The sequence below is a fragment of the Scyliorhinus torazame genome, chromosome 14, assembly GCF_047496885.1.
Source record: "Scyliorhinus torazame isolate Kashiwa2021f chromosome 14, sScyTor2.1, whole genome shotgun sequence".
Lineage (NCBI taxonomy): Eukaryota > Metazoa > Chordata > Chondrichthyes > Carcharhiniformes > Scyliorhinidae > Scyliorhinus > Scyliorhinus torazame.
Genome location: NC_092720.1, coordinates 4,933,152 through 4,959,430, shown reverse-complemented (window position 1 = coordinate 4,959,430; position 26,279 = coordinate 4,933,152). Strand labels below are relative to the sequence as shown.

At 50.3% G+C, this 26,279-nt stretch overlaps 1 protein-coding gene across 2 annotated transcripts in view; it reads right to left on the bottom strand.

Annotated features, from left to right (window-relative positions):
* The window catches only part of tp63 (tumor protein p63), a 284,904-nt gene that overhangs the window by 238,677 nt on the left and 19,948 nt on the right, over positions 1-26,279 (bottom strand). For both annotated transcript variants that reach the window (XM_072473636.1, XM_072473638.1), the window contains exon 3: positions 3,880-4,012. In XM_072473636.1, coding sequence (XP_072329737.1) covers positions 3,880-4,012 — 133 coding nt within the window. The remainder of the gene's footprint in view (positions 1-3,879; positions 4,013-26,279) is intronic.

Here is a 26,279-nt window from a genome sequence, read left to right as displayed (position 1 = left end):
ACATTCATAAAATTAGTTCCGTCAGTATTACCATCGTACAGGAGAGAGCACACAATATACTGATACTGGTCGCTGACCACTTCTCCTCCATAATGAGGCGAGTCACTGGACACTTTTCCCCTCCCTACCCCGCCCCTCCACCCCCCAACCCCAGACCAGCCGCTCAGTATTTTTTCACAATCCCTGGATTGGCTGCTGACTACTCAGCCCCGAGCTCTCAGTCCGGCCGCCGTGCCCGAGCTCTCAGTCCGGCCGCCGTGCCCGAGCTCTCAGTCCGGCCGCCGTGCCCGAGCTCTCAGTCCGGCCGCTGTGCCCGAGCTCTCAGTCCGGCCGCTGTGCCCGAGCTCTCAGTCCGGCCGCCGTGCCCGAGCTCTCAGTCCGGCCGCCGTGCCCGAGCTCTCAGTCCGGCCGCCGTGCCCGAGCTCTCAGTCCGGCCGCCGTGCCCGAGCTCTCAGTCCGGCCGCCGTGCCCGAGCTCTCAGTCCGGCCGCCGTGCCCGAGCTCTCAGTCCGGCCGCCGTGCCCGAGCTCTCAGTCCGGCCGCCGTGCCCGAGCTCTCAGTCCGGCCGCCGTGCCCGAGCTCTCAGTCCGGCCGCCGTGCCCGAGCTCTCAGTCCGGCCGCCGTGCCCGAGCTCTCAGTCCGGCCGCCGTGCCCGAGCTCTCAGTCCGGCCGCCGTGCCCGAGCTCTCAGTCCGGCCGCCGTGCCCGAGCTCTCGGTCCGGCCGCTGTGCCCGAGCTCGCGGTCCGGCCGCTGTGCCCCCCAGCTCTCAGTCCGGCCACTGCGCCCGAGCTCCCGATCCGGCCGCCGTGCCCGAGCTCCTGGTCCGGCCGCTGTGCCCCCCAGCTCCTGGTCCGGCCGCCGTGCCCGAGCTCCCGGTCCGGCCGCCGTGCCCGAGCTCCCGGTCCGGCCGCTGTGCTCCTGGTCCGGCCGCCGCGCCCGAGCTCTCAGTCCGGCCACTGCGCCCGAGCTCCCGGTCCGGCCGCTGTGCCCCCCAGCTCCCGGTCCGGCCGCCGTGCCCCCCAGCTCCCGGTCCGGCCGCCGCGCCCGAGCTCCCGGTCCGGCCGCCGCGCCCGAGCTCCTGGTCCGGCCGCCGCGCCCGAGCTCCCGGTCCGGCCGCCGCGCCCGAGCTCCCGGTCCGGCCGCCGCGCCCGAGCTCCCGGTCCGGCCGCCGCGCCCGAGCTCCCTGGCCGGCCGCCGCGCCCGAGCTCCCGGTCCGGCCGCCGTGCCCGAGCTCCCGGTCCGGCTGCCGCGCCCGAGCTCCCGGTCCGGCCGCCGCGCCCGAGCTCCCGGTCCGGCCGCCGTGCCCGAGCTCCCGGTCCGGCCGCCGTGCCCGAGCTCCCGGTCCGGCCGCCGCGCCCGAGCTCCCGGTCCGGCCGCCGTGCAGCTGTTCCCGAGCTCCCAGCCACCGGCCGTTGTGCCCGAGCTCCTGATCCAGCCGCCACATGCTGTGCCCGTGCTCCCGGACCGACCGCTGTGCCCGAGAACTCGGTCGGGGCGGGTCGAGAGAGGGGGAGGAACGGGGAGGAGGGTGGCGGGTGCGAGAGAGGGGGCAGGCCGGGGTGGGAGCGGGTCGGGAAGGTGGCGGGCGCGAGAGAGGGGGGGCGGGCCGGGTAGGGGGCGGGTCGGCGAGGAAGGGGCCGGGCCGGGGAGGGGCCGGGCCGGGGAGGGGCCGGGCCGGGGAGGGGCCGGGGAGGGGGCGGGCCGGGGAGGGGGCGGGCCGGGGAGGGGGGCGGGCCGGGGAGGGGGGCGGGCGCAAGAGAGGGGGGCGGGCCGGGGAGGGGGGCGGGCCGGGGAGGGGGGCGGGCCGGGGAGGGGGGCGGGCCGGGGAGGGGGCGGGCCGGGGAGGGGGCGGGCCGGGGAGGGGGCGGGCCGGGGAGGGGGCGGGCCGGGGAGGGGGCGGGTCGAGCGAGGGGGGCGGGCCGGGGAGGGGGCGGGTGGGCGAGGAAGGGGGCGGGCCGGGCCGGGGAGGGAGTGGGTCGGGAAGGGGGCGGGTCGAGCGAGGGGGGCGGGCCGGGGAGGGGGCGGGTGGGCGAGGAAGGGGGCGGGCCGGGGAGGGGCCGGGCCGGGGAGGGGGCGGGCCGGGGAAGGGGCGGGCCGGGGAGGGGGCGGGCCGGGGAGGGGGCGGGCCGGGGAGGGGGCGGGCCGGGGAGGGGGCGGGCCGGGGAGGGGGCGGGCGCAAGAGGGCGGGCGGGCCGCGGGCGGGTCGGTAAGGGGGCGGGTCGGTAAGGGGGCGGGTCGGTAAGGGGGCGGGTCGGTAAGGGGGCGGGTCGGTAAGGGGGCGGGTCGGTAAGGGGGCGGGTCGGTAAGGGGGCGGGTCGGTAAGGGGGCGGGTCGGTAAGGGGGCGGGTCGGTAAGGGGGCGGGTCGGTAAGGGGGCGGGTCGGTAAGGGGGCGGGTCGGTAAGGGGGCGGGTCGGTAAGGGGGCGGGTCGGTGAGGGGGCGGGTCGGGGAGGGGGCGGGTCGGGGAGGGGGCGGGTCGGGGAGGGGGCGTGTCGGGGAGGGGGTGGGTGTGAGAGAGGGGGGCGGGCGTGAGAGAGGGGGGCGGGCGTGAGAGAGGGGGGCGGGCGCGAGAGAGGGGGGCGGGCGCGAGAGAGGGGGGCGGGCGCGAGAGAGGGGGGCGGGCACGAGAGAGGGGGGCGGGCACGAGAGGGGGGGGCGGGCACGAGAGAGGGGGGCGGGCACGAGAGAGGGGGCGGGCACGAGAGAGGGGGGCGGGCACGAGAGAGGGGGCCGGGCACGAGAGAGGGGGCGGGCACGAGAGAGGGGGCGGGCACGAGAGAGGGGGGCGGGCACGAGAGAGGGGGCCGGGCACGAGAGAGGGGGCCGGGCACGAGAGAGGGGGCCGGGCACGAGAGGGGGGCGGGCACGAGAGAGGGGGGCGGGCATGAGAGAGGGGGGCGGGCACGAGAGAGGGGGGCGGGCACGAGAGAGGGGGGCGGGCACGAGAGAGGGGGGCGGGCACGAGAGAGGGGGGCGGGCACGAGAGAGGGGGCGGGCACGAGAGAGGGGGGCGGGCACGAGAGAGGGGGCGGGCACGAGAGAGGGGGCGGGCACGAGAGAGGGGGGCGGGCACGAGAGAGGGGGGCGGGCACGAGAGAGGGGGGCGGGCACGAGAGAGGGGGGCGGGCACGAGAGAGGGGGGCGGGCACGAGAGAGGGGGGCGGGCACGAGAGAGGGGGGCGGGCACGAGAGAGGGGGCGGGCACGAGAGACGGGGCGGGCACGAGAGACGGGGCGGGCACGAGAGAGGGGGCGGGCACGAGAGAGGGGGCGGGCACGAGAGAGGGGGCGGGCACGAGAGAGGGGGCGGGCACGAGAGAGGGGGCGGGCACGAGAGAGGGGGCGGGCACGAGAGAGGGGGCGGGCACGAGAGGGGGGGCGGGCACGAGAGAGGGGGTGGGCACGAGAGAGGGGGGTGGGCACGAGAGAGGGGGGCGGGCACGAGAGAGGGGGGCGGGCACGAGAGAGGGGGCGGGCACGAGAGAGGGGCGGGCGCGAGAGAGGGGGCGGGCGCGAGAGAGGGGGCGGGCGCGAGAGGGGGGCAGACGAGGAGTGGGGCAGGCGCGAGAGAGGGGGCAGGCGAGGAGTGGGGCGGGCGCGAGACGGGGCAGGCGAGGAGTGGGGCGGGTGCGAGAGAGGGGGCAGTCTGGGGAGGGGGCGGGCGGGTGAGAGCGCGCGTGGAAGAAAGCAGCTGCGGGGAGAGCATGCACAGGAGATAGAGTGTTGGGAGGGAGCGAGCAAGCAGCTGAGAGAGAGCTTAATGGGTACAAAGTCAGTTGGTATTTTAAAAACTCGATTATGCTTAAATGACTTACAATGGTGAAAACCATAATTACAGTGAACCAAGAGAATAAGTGATCAACTCCAGGGACCAGTACTCACCCACATTGGGTCTCGGGGCTCCATATCCTGCATGCGTACCACATCCATGCTGATCTCGATTCGATTGCCTGGTACCCCCTCATGTGGTTCATCACTGAAGGACAGGTCAATTGGCTGGACATTTAAAACAGGGCTGCAAAACACAAATCAATGATTATGTTAGGATAACATTTTCACATGCATACTCTCACCTGCCTGAAAATGCAAAACGTTTTTTCAAGGTCTCTATGTTCCCCAGAACGTTAGCACAGGCATCTGAAAAGCTGCCTGGAGGGGCACCAGTCTCCCCTCACAACAAACAACAGATTTACATATTACAAAAGATAGCAGAACATGGATAAGCACGATTTAACCTGGCACATTACAACCTTGAACATGGAGACAATGTGTACGTGTATCTGACCAACCTCCCATTCTCATCTTAACCTGCTCATTCCAGGTACCAGTTTAGTAAACCTTCTCTGAACTGCAACCAATGCATTAACATCCTTCCTTAAATAAGGAGACCAACACTGTACAGAGTGCCACAGATGTGGTCTTACTCATGCCCTGTACAATTGAAACATAACCTCCCTACTTTTATATTCAACTCCCCTCGCAATTAATAACATTTGATTAACTTTCCTATTTATCCTGATTGTTTCCAAGTGTCCTGCTTTGACATCTTTAACAATAGCTTCGAACATTTTCCCTGTGACAGATGTTAAGCTAACTGTCCTGTAGTTTTCGGCTTTTCTCCCTCTCATCTTCTGAACAACATTCTCTATTTTCCAATCTAATGCAACGTTCCCAGAATCCAGAGAACTTGGAAAATTAACACAACTGCATCAACTATCCTGCTAACGAGACCCCAGAATGAAGTCAATCAGGATGTGGAACCATCAACCTGCACCTCCAACAACTTTCTCAGCATCACAGATCGTAGAATTTACAGTGCAGAAGGAGGCCATTCGGACCATCGAGTCTGTGCCGGCCCTTACAAAGAGCACCCTACTCGAGCTATCCTATCACGTATCTATCCTATCCCCGTAACCCCCACTTAACCTTTTTGGACACTAAGGGCAATTTATCATGGCCAATCCACCTAACCTGCACATCTTTGGACTGTGGGAGGAGACCGGAGCACCCGGAGGAAACCCACGCACACACGGGGAGGATGTGCAGACTCCGCACAGACAGTGACCCAAGCCGGAATTGAACCTGGGAGCCTGGAGTTGTGAAGCAATTCTGCTAACCACAATGCTACCGCGCTGCATCGGTTTCCTGGTGATTGTAATTTTCCCCCAGTTCCTTCATCACTTTAATTTACTGATTTACACCTATTTCTGGGATGTTACTTGTATTGTGCATTGGTCTTCGCTATAGAAAATACTGTTCACTTCATTTCCCATCTCCTTATTTTCTATTATTAATTTCCTAGACCACTTGATCAATGCTCACTTTATCTTCTTTCAAAAAAACCCCTAAAGAAACTCTTACCATTTGTCTTTACATTTCTCGCTAGTTTTCGCTCGTACTCTAATTTTTCCTTCTTTATCAATATTTTGGTCATTCTTTGTTTTTTTATATTCTGTTTCATCTTCTGACCTGCCACACATTTTTACATAATTATATGCTTTTTCTTTAAGTCTATTACCTTTAACTTTGTTAGTTAACCACAGATGGTGGGTCCACCCCTTGGATTGTTGTGTTCTTGTTGGAATGTTGGGATAGCCCCTTAAATGTCTGCCGCTGCATCTCTATTGACCATCTCTTAATCTCATTTGCCAGTTCACTTTAACCAGCTCAGCTTTCATACCCTCATAATTGCCCTCATTTAAGTTTATAATACGAGCCTTAGGCCATCTTCCTCTCTCATGTTATGATCACTGTTACCTAGAGATGCCTTCACAATGAGATCGTAATTAATTTTTAAAAAATATATAACTTTAGAGTACCCAATTAATTTTTTTTCCAATTAAGGGGCAATTCAGCAGGGCCAATTCACCTACCCTGAACACCTTTTTGTGTTGTTGGGGGGGGGGGGGGACTCACGGAGACTGGGGTGAATGTACATATTTCGCATGGACAGTGACCCGGGGTCAGGATCGAACCCAGGTCCTCAGCATTGTGAGGCAGCAGTGCTAACCATTGCGTGACCGTGCTGCCAAGATCTTAATTAATTCTATCTCACTGCACAATACCAGGTCTAGTACAGCCTTCTCTCTGGTTGCTGCCAGAACATGTTATTCTAAGAAACTGCCCCGAAAACATTCTATGAACTCCTCTTCCGTGCTACCTTTGCCTATCTGATTTTTCCAGTCTATATGTAGATTAAAATTTCACATGAATTTCACTGTAGGTTTCTGACAAGCTCCCACTATTTCTGTCCTACTGTACGGTTGCTGTTAGGGGGCCTGCACACTCGTTCCATAAGTGATTTTTTTACCTTTCTCATTTCTCCCCAAACTGCTACTCCCTCCAGGCTTCCTGAACTTGGGACACCCCTCTCTATTGCAGTAATAACATCCTGCAAGGGAGGCAGGTAGGGGGATCCTGAGTTTAGGAGTTGAGGAGCCTCAGCCCTTGACCTTGTCCAACAGGTATGAGGTACTTGCTCCCTGTGTGGATGAGGGAGAGGGCTGTAGGGAGGATGCGTTGACTGACCACTGCATCGTGGTACAGGAAGCCATTCAAGAGGGGGGAGCAAAAAGACAAGTGGTAGTTGTAGGGGATTCTATAATTAGGGGGATTGATGGCATCCTTTGTAAGCCAGATCGAGAGTCCCGCATGGTATGTTGCCTGCCCGGTGCCAGGGTGAGGGACATCTCTGATCGGTTGAAAGGATTTTGGAGAGGGAGGGGGAGGATCCAGTTGTTGTGGTCCACGTTGGGACGAACAACATAGGTAAGACTAGGAAAGAGGACCTGTTTGGGGATTATCAAACACTAGGGACTAAATTAAAGAACAGGTCCTCCAGGGTTATAATCTCTGGATTACTACCCGAGCCACGTGCCAATTGGCATAGGGTTGAGAAAATTAGAGAAGTTAACACGTGGCTAAAGGAGTGGTGCGGGAAAGAGGGATTCCATTTCATGGGGCATTGGCATCAGTACTGGGGCAGGAGGGACCTGTACCGTTGGGACGGTCTTCACCTGAACCATTCTGGGACCAGTGTTCTAGCGAATAGGATAAATAGGTTGGTCACAAGGACTTTAAACTAGCAAGTTGGGGGGGGGGGGGGGGGGGGGGGGGAAGGGAAGTGTAAAGCTATGGACAGTATAATGGTTAATGGAGATCAAGGCAGCAGGTTACGTGACAGGTTATTATGTCGAGATATGGGTTCAAAGACAAGGAAAATTAGGAGAAAGGGTAAGAGGAAAAATAAATTGCGAAAAGTTACTGATCAAGGTGTTAGGATTCATAACAAAGACATAAAAAACAGCATAAGTGTACTTTACCTGAATGCTCGTAGTATACGAAATAAGGTAAATGAGTTGATGGCGCAAATCAACGTGAATGACTATGATTTAGTGGCCATTACTGAAACATGGTGAAAAGATGGTCACGACTGGGAGTTAAATATCCAAGGGTATCAGACTATACGAAAGGATAGAATGGACGGTAAGGGCGGAGGTGTAGCTTTGTTGTTTAAGGATGGCGTCCGGGCAATAGTAAGGGATGATAATGGTGCTATGGAGGACAAGGCTGAATCTATTTGGATGGAAATCAGGAATAGTAAAGCGAAAAGGTCACTGATAGGAGTAGTCTATAGGCCACCAAATAGTAACAGGATGGTAGGGCAGGCAATAAGCAAAGAAATAATGGATGCATGTAGAAACGGTACAGCGGTTATCATGGGAGATTTTAATCTGCATATCGATTGGTTTAACCAGGTTGGTAAAGGTAGCCTTGAGAAGGAGTTTATAGAATGTGCCCGGGATAATTTCCTGGAACAGTATGTAATGGAACCCACAAGGGAACAAGCGGTCCTAGATCTGGTCCTGTGTAATGAGGCAGGATTGATTAATGATCTCATAGTTCGGGATCCTCTTGGAAGGAGCGACCACAATATGGTGGAATTTAAAGTACAGTTGGAGGATGACAAGGTAAACTCAAACACGAGTGTTTTGTGCTTAAACAAAGGCGATTACAATGGGATGAGAAAAGAACTAGCTAAGGTAGACTGGGAGCAAAGACTTCATGGTGAAGCAGTTGAGGAACAGTGGAGAACCTCCCGAGCGATCTTTCACAGTGTTCAGAAAAGGTTCATAACGACAAAAAAAAGGGGTAGAAAGGGGAAAAATCGACTGTGGATATCTAGGGAGGTGAGGGAGAGTATCAAATTGTAGGAAAAAAACATACAAAGTGGCAAATATTAGTGGGAGACTAGAGGACTGGGAAATCTTTAGGGGACAACAGAAAGCTACTAAAAAAGCCATAAAGAAGAGTAAGGTAGACTATGAAAGTAAACCGGCTCAGAACATAAAAGCAGATAGTAAAAGCTTCTACAAATATATAAGACAAAAAAGAGTGGCTCAGGTAAATATTGGTCCTTTGGAAGATGAGAAGGGAGATTTAATAATAGGAGACGGGGAAATGGCTGAGGAGCTGAACAGGTTTTTTGGGTCAGTCTTCACAGTGGAGGACACAAATAACATGCCAGTGACTGATGGAAATAAAGATATGATAGGAAAGGACCTTGAGATGATTGTAATCACTAAGGAGGCAGTATTGGGCAAGCTAATGGGGCTAAAGGTAGACAAGTCTCGTGGCCCTGATGGGATGTATCCCAGAGTGTTAAAAGAGATGGTTAGGGAAATTGCAAATGCACTAGTGATAATTTACCAAAATTCACTAGACTCTGGGGTGGTCCCAGAGGATTGGAAAGTAGCAAACGTGACACCACTGTTTAAAAAAGGAGGTCTGCAGAAAGCGGGTAATTATAGCCCGGTAAGCTTAACTTCGGTTGTAGGGAAAATGCTGGAATCTATCATTAAGGAGGAAATAGCAGGGCACCTGGAGGGAAATTGTCCCATTGGGCAGACGCAACATGGGTTCACAAAGGGTAGGTCGTGTCTGACTAATTTGGTAGAATTTTTTGAGGACGTTACCAGTGCAGTAGATAACGGGGAGCCAATGGATGTGGTATATCTGGATTTCCAGAAAGCTTTTGACAAGGTGCCACACAAAAGGTTGCTGCATATACTAAAGATGCATGGCATTGAGGGTAAAGTGGTAGCATTAGTAGAGGATTGGTTAACTAACAGAAAGCAGAGAGTGGGGATAAATGGGTGTTTCTCTGGTTGGCAACCTGTAACTAGTGGGGTCCCTCAAGGATCAGTGTTGGGCCCGCAGTTGTTCACAATTTACATAGACGATTTGGAGTTGGGGACCAAGTGCAATGTGTCAAAGTTTGCAGACGACACTAAGATGAGTGGTAAAGCAAAAAGGGCAGAGGATACCGGAAGTCTGCAGAAGGATTTGGATAGGTTAGGTGAATGGGCTAGGGTCTGGCAGATGGAATTCAATGTTGCCAAGTGTGAGGCTATCCATTTTAGGAGGAATAACAGCAGAATGGATTATTATTTAAACGGTAAGATGTTAAAACATGCTGCTGTGCAGAGGGACCTGGGTGTGCTGGTGCACGAGTCGCGAAAAGTTGGTGTGCAGGTGCAACAGATGATTAAGAAGGCTAATCGAGTTCTGTCTTTCATTGCTAGAGGGATGGACTTCAAGACTAGTGAGGTTATGCTGCAATTGTATAGGGTGTTGGTGAGGCCGCATCTGGAGTATTGTGTTCAGTTTTGGTCTCCTTACCTGAGAAAGGACATATTGGCACTGGAGGGAGTGCAGAGGAGATTCACTAGGTTGATCCCAGAGTTGAGGGGATTAGATTATGACGAGAGGTTGAGTAGACTGGGACTGTACTCATTGGAGTTTAGAAGGATGCGGGGGGATCTTATTGAGACATATAAAATTATGAAGGGAATAGATAGGATAGATGCGGGCAGGTTGTTTCCACTGGTCGGGGAAAGCAGAACTAGGGGGCATAGCCTCAAAATAAGGGGATGTAGATTTAGGACCGAGTTTAGGAGGAACTTCTTCACCCAAAGGGTTGTGAATCTCTGGAATTCCTTGCCCAGTGAAGCAGTTGAGGCTCCTTCTTTAAGCGTTTTTAAGAAAAAGATAAGATGCCTTTCGAAAGAATAAAGGGATTCGGGGATATGGTGTACGGGCCAGAGAGTGGAGCTGAGTCCACAAAGATCAGCCATGATCTCATTGAATGGCGGAGCAGGCTCGAGGGGCCGGATGGCCTACTCCTGTTCCTAATTCTTATGTTCTTCATTAAGAGAGGCACCCTCCATATTTTCCTAACTTCCTGTTCTTCGTAAATGTCAAATAGCCTTCAATATTCGGGTCCCAATATATGTATCATCCTACAGACATGTGTAATAGATATCAGATCGCACATTTCTATTTTTCGGCTTTGTTTCGAATACTATGTGCATTCGGATAGAGCCTTTAAGTTTTGTTCTTTTATTATTTTTGTAACCATTGACCTGATCTGCTGATTTACACTGAGTTCTATCCTCCCTGTCCTTGTTTATCATTTTGCACATGAACACCATTCGCCCCTCGTTTCTCCTCTTTGATTTACCACATTTTCCAAAATTTGATCCCTTATCCTCTCTGTTGGTCATGAGGCAAGCGAGAACCGCAGTCCCGGGACAAGTCAGGTTTAGACCATCCCAACGGTAAAGCTCTCACTTTCACCAGTACTTGGCGCCACTGCCCCCTACAATTTTATGCACCCAATGTCAATTCGTACATGGCTCAGGTAATATCCCCAAGGTTACCTTTGAGACTCTGCTTTTTAATTTAGTGCCTAGCTCATCACACTCTGTGCATAACCTCTTTTCTTGCTCTCCCCATGTCGTTGGTACCTACATCGACGGTGATTACTGGATCCTCCCCCTCCCACTGCAAGCCCTGAGCAGATGTCTCAAACCCTGACACTGGGCAGGCACCACAATTGGCTGGACTCTCACGCTTGGCTGCAGGAAACTGTGTCAATTTGTGCACAGAAAGGTTCCAAAAACAACAATGAAATACATTTTTTTTTCTTTTTATAAATTTAGAGTACCCAATTCATTTTTTCCAATTAAGGAGCAATTTAGCGTGGCCAATCCACCTACCCTGCACATCTTTGGGTTTGTGGGGGTGAAACCCACGCAAACACCGGGAGAATGTGCAAACTCCACACAGACAGAGACCCAGGGCCGGGATTGAACCTGGGACCTCAGCGCCGTGAGGCAGCAGTGCTAACCAACAACAATGAGAATGACCAGATGATCGGTTTCCTTAATATTAAGTGACGGATAAATATTGGCCAGGACTCTGGGAAGAACTCGCCCTGCTCTTATTCCAAACAATAGATCTTTTACATCTGCCTTCGATAGCAGATGGGGAATCGGTTTAACATCCAACTTGAAAGGTGGGCAGTGTTCCATCAGTACTACGTTGGAGTGTCAGTTTAGATTTTGTGCTGAAGAATGGGACTTGAACCCATGGCCTCAGACTCAGAGGGGAGGGTGCGACCCACTGATCCAAGTCAGACACTTCAAGACTGAACCAGATGCAGAACTGCACAGAAATGATACACAGATAGTCATAACTGTGCAATAAGCGTAGCCTCCTGCAAATGGAGTAAGTAGTAATGTGATCTAACCACAGCAGGGGAAAATTACTTTCATCTTGACTTGAAATGTCAGCCAGGCTTCCGGATTGGATTGTAAATTATGACAGGCTTCCTAATATCAGCCAGTATTACTTGCGCACTCTTGTGAAATTCTCGTGTAAAATGCTAGAATTAAAATATCACCCTGCAGCAGGCTGTGAAACAGATATGGTGACTTCTGCCACATGGGGGTGTGGTGGGAGGGAGGAGAGGGGGTTCCCTTCACAACATTAGGATATTTCTGCTCCGATTCCCTGTTCTGGTTTTGTCCAGGTTCCACTGGGTAATAGGCAAAATGGAAAAGATTCTTAAACACCAGTCATGGAAATAAACTTTATCTAAAACCTTTATGGAGAAACCATCTGAGAGGGGCCTATCCGAGAGGGGCCTATCCGAGAGGGGCCTATCCGAGAGGGGCCTATCCGAGAGGGGCCTATCCGAGAGAGGCCTATCCGAGAGGGGCCTATCCGAGAGAGGCCTATCCGAGAGAGGCCTATCCGAGAGAGGCCTATCCGAGAGAGGCCTATCCGAGAGAGGCCTATCCGAGAGAGGCCTATCCGAGAGGCCTATCCGAGAGAGGCCTATCCGAGAGAGGCCTATCCGAGAGAGGCCTATCCGAGAGAGGCCTAACCTAGAGAGGCCTATCCGAGAGAGGCCTATCCGAGAGAGGCCTATCCGAGGGAGACCTATCCGAGGGAGGCCTTTCCGAGAGAGGCCTATCCGAGAGAGGCCTATCCGAGAGAGGCCTATCCGAGAGAGGCCTATCCGAGAGAGGCCTATCCGAGAGAGGCCTATCCGAGAGGGGCCTATCCGAGAGGGGCCTATCCGAGAGGGGCCTATCCGAGAGGGGCCTATCCGAGAGAGGCCTATCCGAGAGAGGCCTATCCGAGAGAGGCCTATCCGAGGGAGACCTATCCGAGGGAGGCCTTTCCGAGAGAGGCCTATCCGAGAGAGGCCTATCCGAGAGAGGCCTATCCGAGAGAGGCCGATCCGAGAGAGGCCGATCCGAGGGAGACTTATCCGAGAGAGGCCTATCCGAGGGAGACCTATCCGAGGGAGACCTATCCGAGAGAGGCCTATCCGAGGGAGGCCTATCCGAGGGAGGCCTATCCGAGGGAGGCCTATCCGAGGGAGACCTATCCGAGAGAGGCCTATCCGAGAGAGGCCTATCCGAGGGAGACCTATCCGAGGGAGACCTATCCGAGAGAGGCCTATCCGAGAGAGGCCTATCCGAGGGAGACCTATCCGAGAGAGGCCTATCCGAGGGAGACCTATCCGAGGGAGACCTATCCGAGGGAGACCTATCCGAGGGAGACCTATCCGAGAGAGACCTATCCGAGGGAGAACTATCCGAGGGAGAACTATCCGAGGGAGACCTATCCGAGGGAGACCTATCCGAGGGAGACCTATCCGAGAGAGACCTATATACAATCTCCATAGGACACTCTCCACGTGAAATGAAATCTCTTGAATTAACACAGATATATATATCTTCCCTCAGGAGTCCCCTCTCCCAAGGCATGCTACAAGTACAGGAACCCAGGACATAAACGCTCAAAACCTTGACCCGTTCCACATGGTTTATTTTATCATACCTTAAACCCAAAGGTTTCCCACATCATTCGGATAAAATGGGAAACCAGGTTAAAAACACCCTCCAAAGAACACTGGCAGAGAATGGAAACCTTTTTGTTATTGGGATCTGAGTGACTTTGTCCATTCCTATTTGCGGCAGCGGAGTTTCTTCTTGGAGTCCTGATGCGGACGGTGCTTTTCATCTCTCCTCTGCTTCATTTGCCAATGATCTCATATCTGTGCCCTTTGGTTACTGGCCCCCCTGCCAGGGAGAACAGCTTCTCCCTATGAACTCCAATCAAACCCCTCACTCTTTTGAAAACCCATTAAATCTATTCATCACCACGCTTACTGGTACAAAACGTATTAGATAAAGAAGTCGAGGATGCAACTCAGCAAAGGAACAATGGTAAAAGTCCAAGTCACAATCGTGTACGACTTGGATTGGAACATGAAGCTGATGGTGTTCACTTTCAAACCTCAAACACTAATGGAGGGGGACTTGGAAATGGTCCTGTTAGGAGCCCGAACGACAACCCAACTGTTGGTAATTTGTAAAACTGGGTGAGGAAATGTTACAGGAGTGTTAACACTGAACAATAGGTATCTTATATGTTAAAACAAGTTTTAATTTAAACACAGAATTAATCACATTAGCAACAAGGAGACAGCTTTAAAGCAACAGTTACAGCTGTTCTGAAGTAGAAGAAGACCTTGTTACATCCTAAACCTGCCACTATATTCCAATTAAGTAAACCAAAATATATTAAATACTGTTCATGAATAAAATTTTTAAACATTAATTTAAAGTACCCAATTCTCTTTCTCCAATTAAGGGGCAATTTATCGTGACCAATCCATCTACCCTGCACATCCTTTTGGGTTGGGGGGGATGAGACCCACCCAGACACGGCGAGAATGTGCAAAATCCACACGGACAGTGACCTGAGGTCAGGATCGAACCCGGGTCCTCAGCATCGTTAAGCAGCAGTGCTAACCACTGCGCCACCATGCTGCCATGAATAAAGTTAACAACCAGGCTTTCATTTATTTTGCTCTGTGCAGAATCTTTGGTGAGAGAAACCTTTCAGGACCAAACTGAAACACCTGCGTTAAGATTAGTGTTCTGGAACCAACCGACTCTTCAGACAGACCTGGCCCCTCCCATTAATGACATCATCTGCACCCAAAGCACAAGGTATTCTTTTGTTTCTTCTTACAAGATGTCCCTTGACCTGCTTCTCCAGGAGCAAACATAATACCCCACAGAAGTTATCTACACCCCAGGGGTCCTACAAACATAAACAACATTCCATTAGCTAGCTATCTGTAAACAGGTAAATGGTTCTCAAGATCAGAAAAAATACTTCCCCTGCAAATCAATGATGACCTCATTTTTACAACATCTTAATCACTGCTCTAGCAGTCATACTGTCTGTATGCATCTTTTTTCATAAATTATCATAGAATTCACAGTGCAGAAGGCCATTCAGCCCATTGTGTCTGCACCGGCCCTTGGAAATAGCACCCTACTTAAGCCCACACCTCCATCCTATCCCTGTAACCCAGCAACCCCATCTAACCTTTTGGACACTAAGGGGCAATTTAGCACGGCCAATCCACGTAACCTGCACTAGATTGTGGATCTTTGGACTGTGGGAGGAAACAGGAGCACCCAGAGGAAACCCATGCAGACACGAGGAGAAAGTGCAAACTCCACACAGTCACCGGAGGCCAGAATTGAACCCGGGACCCTGGACCTGTGAAGCAGCAGTGCTACCCACTGTACCAGCGTGCCACCCCAAGTTTTAGTAAATCGCCCAGGTTTTAATAACATTACTGCAAAACATATAAAATATGACAATTTCTTACATTCATCACAGTACTAATGCAACAGACCAGGAAACAGTTGAGCGCTTGTTTGATTTGGCAGTAACATATTTCTGTGACATAGAAATGACCTGTCTTGCTGCAGACTGGCAATGACTACTTCATGAATGGAGAAGTCGTGAATGGAGCTGAACATTGAAATGATAAACAAACAGCTTTACTCCTGACCTCATGACAGAAGAAAGGAAAGTCAAAACAAACTTCAGAGCGAGAATGAGCACAGAACTCAAGAGTGTCACAGATGTGTGAATTTTATAGCTATGTTCAGTAACATTTACCAGAAACTATAAGGAATTTCAATTGATTTTTGGCTCAAAGGAGGAGTCCTGCATAAAGTCTCATATTTAGCACATTGCCATCAAGTTAAAGAGAGAGCAATGTTGCTAATCCCATCATCACTCAATACAAAGCCAGCAACCGCTGCAAACTTCAGCCAAAGCATTCTATAAGAACATAAGAACTAGGAGCAGGAGTAGGCCATCTGGCCCCTCGAGCCTGCTCCACCATTCAATGAGATCATGGCTGATCTTTTGTGGACTCAGCTCCACTTTCCCGCCCGAACACCATAACCCTTAATCCCTTTATTCTTCAAAAAAACTGTCTATCTTTATCTTAAAAATATTTAACGAAGGAGCCTCAACTGCTTCACTGGGCAAGGAATTCCTTAGATTCACAATCCTTTGGGTGAAGACGTTCCTCCTAAACTCAGTCCTAAATCTACTTCCCCTTATTTTGAGGCTATGCCCCCTAGTTCTGCTTTCACCTGCCTGTGGAAACAACCTGCCCGCATCTATCCGATCTATTCCCTTCATAATTTTATATGTTTCTATAGGATCCCCCCCGCATCCTTTTAAATTCCAACGAGTTCATTCCCAGTCTACTCAACCTCTCCTCGTAATCCAACCCCTTCAGCTCTGGGATTAACCTAGTGAATCTCCTCTGCACACCCTCCAGTGCCAGTACGTCCTTTCTCAGGTAAAGAGACCAAAACTGAACACAATACTCCAGGTGTGGCCTCACTAACACCTTATACAATTGCAGCATAACCTCCCTAGTCTTAAACTAGACTTTGTACCCGCTTAACAATGGTTTTCCCGGACATTGGCGCGAAAAGTACACTCTACTCAAGAACGACAGGGGCATGGCCTTTCTCAGCATCGGCCAATTCGGCAGACTGCGCCTGGGGACCCTGTGCTTGTTCGAAATTCTGCTAGTGGTGCCCAGTTGATCCCTGCCATTATCTTTCAATGAACGGGGCCCTATCCCTTACCAGGTGCAAGCCCAGGGTCATCTCCAGCGCAAGCATTTAGACCACGTTCAGTCCAGAAAGCCACCTCTTCCAAAGATTCCCTGCCCCCGGAGCTCACTTCTACAGCCGCAGAGACCAGACACAGTGGAGGGTATTCCTCACGATTTTCCTCTGGCGCCGCACTCAAAGCCTGCGCAGGTCATTGCAGAGCAGAACTGCGTGGAGATAGGGACGTCGAGATGATGGAGGCTTTGGACTGCGACTCCGAGATGGAGACCCAGGACGCCTCCGAGGGAGAGTCCTTGGTCCCCTAGATGTACAACCGTTACGCTGTTCATTGCGGAAGTGCCGTTCTCCTTCTCGTTACACGCCACCTGATCCAACGCTTCGTGCAAATGGTGTTCGGCCTGCAACAAAACGATTCCGACACCCTGCTTCACCAGGGTCTTCGGTGGATTCCTTGGACTTTTGGGGGGGGTGGCGGGGAGGGATGTTATAACCTGCCTGATTACTACAGGCTGGGGACTAATGGCAATCCCACAATTCTTAGTAAGTATGAGCTCCCCCAATGAGGGGGCGGAGAAATCATTAGCAGAGTCACCTGCATAAATAGAGCTGTCCAGTATGGAACCAGCTAGAGAGGAGTGAGCAGTGGTGGAGTACTGCTGCTGTTGTATATATGTAATTGTAAATAAAGTGATTTCTTTTGATTCTACAAACTCGTGCAGGATTCTTCATGGCCCTCACAAAGTCACTGTAAATGTTACTCAGTCTGAATGGCTGTTACTGTAAATGTTACTCACTGTCTCAGTCTGGAGCCATAGAATCATACAGCACAGAAAAGACCCATTGCCTTGTTACTCAGTCTCGTCAGTGTAGTTATATGCATCACTGTATATACACAAGCGGTTAAGGTAAATACACTACAGCTAAGTAACCACTAGAGGGAGCAAAAGAGATATGTATACACACATAGATAAACAGGAAGTCGACACTCTTCAAAGGAACGGCAGCTGGTGAGCAGGACACAGACAGGCAGCTCAGATGTAACATAGTATAAGAGCTGGAGAGAGAACGAACTCACAATAAAGCATCTAATTCAACTGTAAGACTGCGAGCTTTATTCAGACACACGGAATAATACATGGTACCATGTGCCTTCAGAACGCTCACTAGAAAAGTTACACAAGGTGCAGACAAAGCAAGATCAAAAACAGAAGAAAACCCGTACGTAGGGAGACTTCACTGAGTCAATGAAACTCCACCGCAGCTGAAAACAATCGGTAATGAAAGTCATAGATGGAAAATCTTTAAACAAACATTCAAACTATATATTGTAGGTAATGAGTTGAGCGCGGCCTCAGAAGAAATGAAAATAGCACTGCTGCTAGCAGGACATGAAGCTAGAGAAATATATAACTGCTTTAATTACTTGAAAGGTGAAGACAACACCAAATTAGAAGTAATATTTAAAAAATGTGAAGATTACTGTAACACCAGTAACAATGCTGCTTTAAGACATTCAATGCTCAGAGACCAAAATGCACAGGAAATGAGTGTTGCGAAACTCAAACAATCATCAGAACAGAAAGGTTTAACGCTGGAAATCAAGTGCAGATTGCAAGAAAAAAAAAACTTTAAGTTTTCAACAAGAAAAAAACGCCGAAAAAGTTCTTTTCCCCGGGTCTGAAGAAGTAAAAATGGCGTCTTATTGAGCACATTTTAAACTGCCCGGGGAACAAAGGACGCAAATCTGGGTCTGCGCATGCGCAGGAAACCGCAGCCGCGCATGCGCAATTGAAAAAAGAAGTTTTGGGCACAGATCGTTCTGTGCATTCGCAAGTCGCGCATGCGCAGTTGAACAAAAAGAGCGCACAGCTTAAAGAGGGATCTGTGCATGCGCAAGCGCAGTTTACGAAAAAGCGCACAGTAAAGGAAAATCGATTTGCGCATGCACAATCGATTCCTACGCTTTACGTCACGAGCGTCATGACGTCGGACAACTGAGACCACGCCCACTTAAAGGGGAAATGCCCAAAAATCACAAACAAGATTCTTAAAGGCACAAAACCAACAAATATCACCTCAAAAGACACAACAATGCCTGAACTTCTACCAGCAGTTGAACATAACTTTCGCAGCACCCTGGAACAAGCAGTTTGCACCACCCAAAGTGAAGAGCACAACGACAAATCCGAAACCAAAGAAGATAATTTGTTCATTGAACATGAAAAGGACAATAACAAATCCGAAACAAATAAAGATGATTTGTTTATCGAAGAATACTACTCAGACATGGCTGAGTTATTCGGATATGATGATCATACAAGCATCAGTGCCACGGTTGAAAAGCACAACATGACTCTACTCATGGTAGATGAATCCAATACCATGATGCAATGGCAGATCATCAATACATTGGATGACAGCAACCTGTCAAATACCCAAGAAGAAAATGATGCCACACAGCGAGTACTGAACGACTCCATTGAGAGAGTACAGATCGACTCCACAGAGAGAACTCTGCACGACTCCACACAGAGAGTGAGAAAAGACTCCACAGAGAGAGCGAGGAAAGACTCCACAGAGGGAGCGAGGAAAGACTCCACAGAGAGAGCGACACAAGCCTCCAGAGAGCTCGTTGACAGACTCCAGAATGGACGCAATTAGAGACTCCAGAGCGACAACCGTGCACGAATAAGACTATGAAGATCTATCCATCTTATCTGAGCAACCAGCAGCAGACTATCAAAGTCTACCAAGCTCACGTGAACAACAAAAAGACTATGAAAGTCCACCCAGCTTATTTGAGCCACCAGAAGAAGACTATGAAAGTCTACCCAGCTCATGTAATAAACAAGACACTGAATGTCTACCCACTGTGAGACAAGTGACGAAGAAATCACAATTCCCATACAAGATAAGACCAAAAGACATAGGAGCGGAAGTAAGGCCATTCGGCCCATCGAGTCCACTCCACCATTCAATCATGGCTGATTTCAACTCCATTTACCCGCTCCCTCTCCATAGCCCTTAATTCATCGAGAAATCAAGAATTTTATCAACTTCTGTCTTAAAGACACTCAACGTCCCGGCCTCCACTGCCCTCTGTGGCAATGAATTCCACAGACCCACCACTCTCTGGCTGAAGAAATGTCTCCTCATCGCTCTTCTAAAGCGACTCCCTTTTATTCTAAGGCTGTGCCCCCGGGTCCTAGTCTCCCCTGCTAATGGAAACAACTTCCCTACATCCACCCTATCTAAGTCATTCATTATCTTGTAAGTTTCTATTAGATCTCCCCTCAACCTCCTAAACTCCAATGAATATAATCCCAAGATGTGCAAGATCACAGCGAGACTGACAGATCTCAGCTCGTATGTACAGGAGCACTCAACAATCAAAGTGGAACTACTCGAGTCCAGTGAGACCACGTCAATTAAAATCTCATCTACTTTAAACTACCCACAAGAAAATGAAATCTTGAAGATTTCGACTCCAGAAGAGGAGCACCAACAAACCAAAGATGATTCAAATGAACCTGAAATGACTCCAAAAGAGGGGCACCAAGAAATCAATGATGATTCAAGTGAACCAGAAATGACTTCAAAAGAGCAGCACTAAAGAATCAAAGAGGAATCACATCAACCACAGAGGAGTGATGTCACCTAGATCAATGCTACATCAGGTCATTCTCACAATCCTCAAGAAGAAACGCTCAATGAAACATCAGATACCACAAAGAACACTGACACAAATAACTTTGAGAATGACTCAAATTATCCACACGGAACAGTCATTGAGCGCAACAAGAACAACAAAAACCGCAAGAAGCACAAGAACAACAAAAACTACAAGCACAACAACAAAAACTACAAGCGCACGACAGCAAAACTGCAAGAATAAAAACAACAAGAAGCATAACAAAAGGCAACAACAGCAACAACAAGCATGACAAAAACAACAAGAACAACAGAAACAACAAAGACAAAAATGACAAAAACAACAACAATGAAACAACAACTTGTATGACACGGTACAACTCTGCGCATGAGGGACAATGTAACAGCACAGCTCAAAACAATGGAAAGAGTACAAACATACCATGGCATGACAACGAATCTCACAAATTCACATTTGCTCCACTACAAACAAGGAATGGCAGCTGGTGAGCAGGACACAGAAAGGCAGCTCAGATGTAACATAGAACAAGCACCGGAGAGAGAACAAACTCACAATAAAGCATCTACTTCAACCGTAAAACTACGAGCTTTATTCAGACACAAGGAATAATAGTCAGGATGGATTGGATTTGGATTTGTTTATTGTCACATGTACCGAGGTAAAGTGAAAACTATTTTTCTGCGAGCAGCTCAAGAGATCATTAAGTACATGAAAATAAAACAAAATAAAATAAAATACATAATAGGGCAACACAAGGTACACAATGTAACCACATAAACACCGGCATCGGATGAAGCATACATGGTGTAGTGTTAATGAGTTCAGTCCATAAAGAGTGTCGTTTAGGAGTCTGGTAACAGCGGGGAAGAAGCTGTTTTTGAGTCTGTTCGTGCGTGATCTCAGACTTTTGTATCTCCTGCCCGATGGAAGAAGTTGGAAGAGTGAGTAAGCCGGGTGCGAGGGGTCTTTGATTATACTGCCCACTTTCCCCAGGCAGCGGGAGGTGCAGACAGAGTCAATGGGTGGGAGGCAGGTTTGTGTGATGGACTGGGCTGTGTTCATGACTCTCTGAAGTTTCTTGCGGTCTTGGGCCGAACAGTTGCCATACCAGGCTGCGATGCAGTCAGCTAGGATGCTTTCTATGGTGCATCTGTAAAAGTTGGTAAGAGTTAATGTGGACATGCCAAATTCTCTTAGTTTCCTGAGGAAGTATAGGCGCTGTTGTGCTTTCTTGGTGATTGCGTGACGTGGGTGGACCAGGACAGATTTTTGGAGCTGCGCACCCCTAGGAATTTGAAACTGCTAACCATCTCTACCTCGGCCCCGTTGATGCAGACAGGTGTGTGTACTTTGCTTCCTGAAGTCAATGACCAGCTCTTTAATTTTGCTGACATTGAGAAAGAGATTGTTGTCATTACACCACTCCACTAGGTTCTCTATCTCCCTCCTGTATTCTGACTCGTCGTTATTCTAGATCCGGCCCACTGTGGTCGTACCGTCAGCAAATTTGTAGGTGGAGTTGGAACCAACTTTTGCCACGCAGTCGTGTGTGTACAGGGAGTAGAGCAGGGGGCTAAGTATGCAGCCTTGCGGGGCCCCGGTATCGAGGGCTATTGTGGAGGAGGTGTTGTTCATTGATCTTTTCGTCCTCACTGTCAACAGGGGTGGTACCAGGGGATTGGAGAGCGGCGAATGTCGTGCCCCTGTTCAAAAAAGGGAATAGGGATAACCCTGGGAATTACAGGCCAGTTAGTCTTACTTCGGTGGTAGGCAAAGTCATGGAAAAGGTACTGAAGGATAGGATTTCTGAGCATCTGTAAAGACACTTCTTGATTAGGGATAGTCAGCACGGATTTGTGAGGGGTAGGTCTTGCCTTACAAGTCTTTTTGAATTCTTTGAGGAGGTGACCAAGCATGTGGATGAAGGTAAAGCAGTGGATGTAGTGTACATGGATTTTAGTAAGGCATTTGATAAGGTTCCCCATGGTAGGCTTATGCAGAAAGTAAGGAGGCATGGGATAGTGGGAAATTTGGCCAGTTGGATAACGAACTGGCTAACCGATAGAAGTCAGAGAGTGGTGGTGGATGGCAAATATTCAGCCTGGATCCCAGTTACCAGTGGCGTACCGCAGGGATCAGTTCTGGGTCCTCTGCTGTTTGTGATTTTCATTAATGACTTGGATGAGGGAGTTGAAGGGTGGGTCAGTAAATTTGCAGACGATACGAAGATTGGTGGAGTTGTGGATAGTAAGGAGGGCTGTTGTTGGCTGCAAAGAGACATAGATAGGATGCAGAACTGGGCTGAGAAGTGGCAGATGGAGTTTAACCCTGAAAAGTGTGAGGTTGTCCATTTTGGAAGGACAAATATGAATGCGGAATACAGGGTTAACGGTAGAGTTCTTGGCAATGTGGAGGAGCAGAGAGATCTTGGGGTCTATGTTCATACATCTTAGAAAGTTGCCACTCAAGTGGATAGAGCTGTGAAGAAGGCCTTTGGTGTGCTTGCGTTCATTAACAGAGGGATTGAATTTAAGAGCCGTGAGGTGATGATGCAGCTGTACAAAACTTTGGTTAGGCCACATTTGGAGTACTGTGTATAGTTCTGGTCGCCTCATTTTAGGAAGGATGTGGAAGCTTTGGAAAAGGTGCAAAGGAGATTTACCAGGATGTTGCCTGGAATGGAGAGTAGGTCTTACGAGGAAAGGTTGAGGGTGCTAGGCCTTTTCTCATTAGAACGGAGAAGGGTGAGGGGCGACTTGATAGAGGTTTATAAGATGATCAGGGGAATAGATAGAGTAGACAGTCAGAGACTTTTTCCCCGGGTGGAACAAACCATTACAAGGGGACAACAATTCAAGGTGAAAGGTGGAAGATATAGGAGGGATGTCAGAGGTAGGTTCTTTACCCAGAGAGTAGTGGGGGCATGGAATGCACTGCCTGTGGGAGTAGCTGAGTCGGAAACATTCGGGACCTTCAAGCAGCTATTGGATAGGGACATGGATTACGGTAAAATGATATAGTGTAGATTTATTTGTTCTTAAGGGCAGCACGGTAGCATTGTGGATAGCACAATTGCTTCATAGCTCCAGGGTCCCAGGTTCGATTCCGGCTTGGGTCACTGTCTGTGCGGAGTCTGCACATCTTCCCCGTGTCTGCATGGGTTTCCTCCGGGTGCTCCGGTTTCCTCCCACAGTCCAAAGTTGTGCAGGTTAGGTGGATTGGCCATGGTAAATTGCCCTTAGTGTCCAAAATTGCCTTTGGTGTTGAGTTTGGGTAGGGTACTCTTTCCAAGAGCCGGTGCAGACTCAAAGGGCCGAATGGCCTCCTTCTGCGCTGTAAATTCAATGATAATTGGGGCAGCACGGTAGCATAGTGGTTAGCATAATTGCTTCACAGCTCCAGGGTCCCAGGTTCGATTCCCGGCTTGGGTTACTGTCTGTGTGGAGTCTGCACATCCTCCCAGTGTGCGCGTGGGTTTCTTCCGGGTGCTCCGGTTTCCTCCCACAGTCCAAAGATGTGCAGGTTAGGTGGATTGGCCATGCTAAATTGCCCTTAGTGTCCAAAATTGCCCTTAAGTGTTGGGTGAGGTTACTGGGTTATGGGGATAGGGTGGAGATGTGGGCCTGGGTAGGGTGCTCTTTCGAAGAGCCGGTGCAGACTCGATGGGCCGAATGGCCTCCTTCTGTACTGTAAATTCTATGATAATCTATGATTAATCTAGGACAAAGGTTCGGCACAACATCGTAGGCCGAAGGGCCTGTTCTGTGCTGTATTTTCTATGTTCTATGTACTGATTGTGGTCTGTGGGTCAGAAAGTCGAGGATCCAGTTGCAGAGTGAGGAGCCAAGTCCTAGGTTTTGGAGCACAAGCTTGGCTGGGATTAAGATGTTGAAGGTGGAGCTGTAATCAATAAATAGGAGTCTGATGTCGGAGTCCTTGTTGTCGAGATGCTCTGGGGATGAGTATAGGGTCAGGGAGATGGAGTCTGCTGTGGACCGGTCCAGCGGTATGCGAATTGCAGTGGATCAAGGCGTTCTGGGAGTATGGAGGTGATGCATTTCATGACCAACCTCTCGAATGACTTCATTACGACTGAAGTCAGGACCACCGGACGGTTGCCATTGAGGCACGTTGCCTGGTTCTTCCTTGGTACCGGTATGATGGTGGTCTGCAGGTGGGGACCTTGGAGCGGAGTCAGGACAGGTTAGATGTCTGCGAACACATCGGCCTGCTAGTTCGCGCAGGCTGAGTGCACGACCAGGGATCCCATCTGGACCCGTCGCCTTCTGAGGGTTCACTTTCAGGAAAGCCCACCTGACTTCGGAAGCTGTGATGGTGGGTATGGGTGTGTAATGGGCTGTTGGGGCACTCGACAGCGGATCGTTGGTTTTCTGCTCGAACATAGCATAGAATGCATAGAGCTCATCGGGGAGGGGTGCGCTGCTGCTGGAGATACTGCTTGGCTTCGCTTTGTAGCCCATTATGTCGTTTAGGCCTTGTCACAACCGCCATGACTGTTACTGTAAATGTCAACCACAGATGGCTGTTACTGTAAATGTTACTCACCGTCTCAGTCTGGGTGGTTGTTACTGTAATTGTTACTCACTGTCTCAGTCTGGATGGCTGTTACTGTTATTGTTACTCACTGTCTCAGTCTGGATGGCTGTTACTGTAATTGTTACTCACTGTCTCAGTCTGGATGGCTGTTACTGTAATTGTTACTGTTATTGTTACTCACTGTCTCAGTCTGGATGGCTGTTACAAAGAACAAAGAAAAGTACAGCACAGGGACAGGCCCTTCGGCCCTCCAAGCCCCTGCTGACCGACTAAACTGCAGTCTTCTACACTTCCTGGGTCCGTATCCCTCTATTCCCATCCTATTCATGCATTTGTCAAGATGCCCCTTAAATGTCACTATCGTCCCCGCTTCCACCACATTCTCCGGTAGCGAGTTCAAGGCACCCACTACCCTCTGTGTAAAAAAACTTGCCTCGTACATCTACTCTAAACCTTGCCCCTCGCTCCTTAAACCTGTCATTGCTACTCACTGTCTCAGTCTGGATGGCTGTGACTGTAATTGCTACTCACTGTCTCAGTCTGGATGGCTGTGACTGTAATTGTTACTCACTGTCTCAGTCTGGATGGCTGTTACTGTAATTGTTACTCACTGTCTCAGTCTGGATGGCTGTGACTGTAATTGTTACTCACTGTCTCAGTCTGGATGGCTGTGACTGTAATTGTTACTCACTGTCTCAGTCTGGATGGCTGTTACTCACTGTTTCAGTCTGGATGGCTGTTACTGTAATTGTTACTGTCTCAGTCTGGATGGCTGTTACTGTAACTGCTACTCACTGTCTCAGTCTGGATGGCTGTTACTGTAATTGTTACTCACTGTCTCAGTCTGGATGGCTGTTACTGTAATTGTTACTGTCTCAGTCCGGATGGCTGTTACTGTAATTGTTACTCACTGTCTCAGTCTGGATGGCTGTTACTGTAATTGTTACTGTCTCAGTCCGGATGGCTGTTACTGTAATTGTTACTCGCTGTCTCAGTCTGGATGGCTGTTACTGTAATTGTTACTCACTCTCAGTCTGGATGGCTTTTACTGTAATTGTTACTCACTGTCTCAGTCTGGATGGCTGTTACTGTAATTGTTACTCACTGTCTCAGTCTGGATGGCTTTTACTGTAATTGTTACTCACTGTCTCAGTCTGGATGGCTGTGACTGTAATTGTTACTTACCGTCTCAGTCTGGATGGCTGTTACTGTAATTGTTACTCACTGTCTCAGTCTGGGTGGCTGTTACTGTAATTGTTACTCACTGTCTCAGTCCGGATGGCTGTTACTGTAATTGTTACTCACTGTCTCAGTCTGGATGGCTGTGACTGTAATTGTTACTCACTGTCTCAGTCTGGATGGCTGTTACTGTAATTGTTACTCACTGTCTCAGTCTGGATGGCTGTTACTGTAATTGTTACTCACTGTCTCAGTCTGGATGGCTGTTACTGTAATTGTTACTCACTGTCTCAGTCTGAATGGCTGTTACTGTAATTGTTACTTACCGTCTCAGTCTGGATGGCTGTTACTGTAATTGTTACTCACCGTCTCCGTATGGATGGCTGTTACTGTAATTGTTACTCACTGACTCAGTCTGGATGGCTGTTACTGTAATTGTTACTCACTGTCTCAGTCTGGATGGCTGTTACTGTCTCAGTCTGGATGGCTGCTACTTTGCTGGCCCCATGAAACCAGCTGCAAAGATTTGCAGGTTATTGAGCAAGACG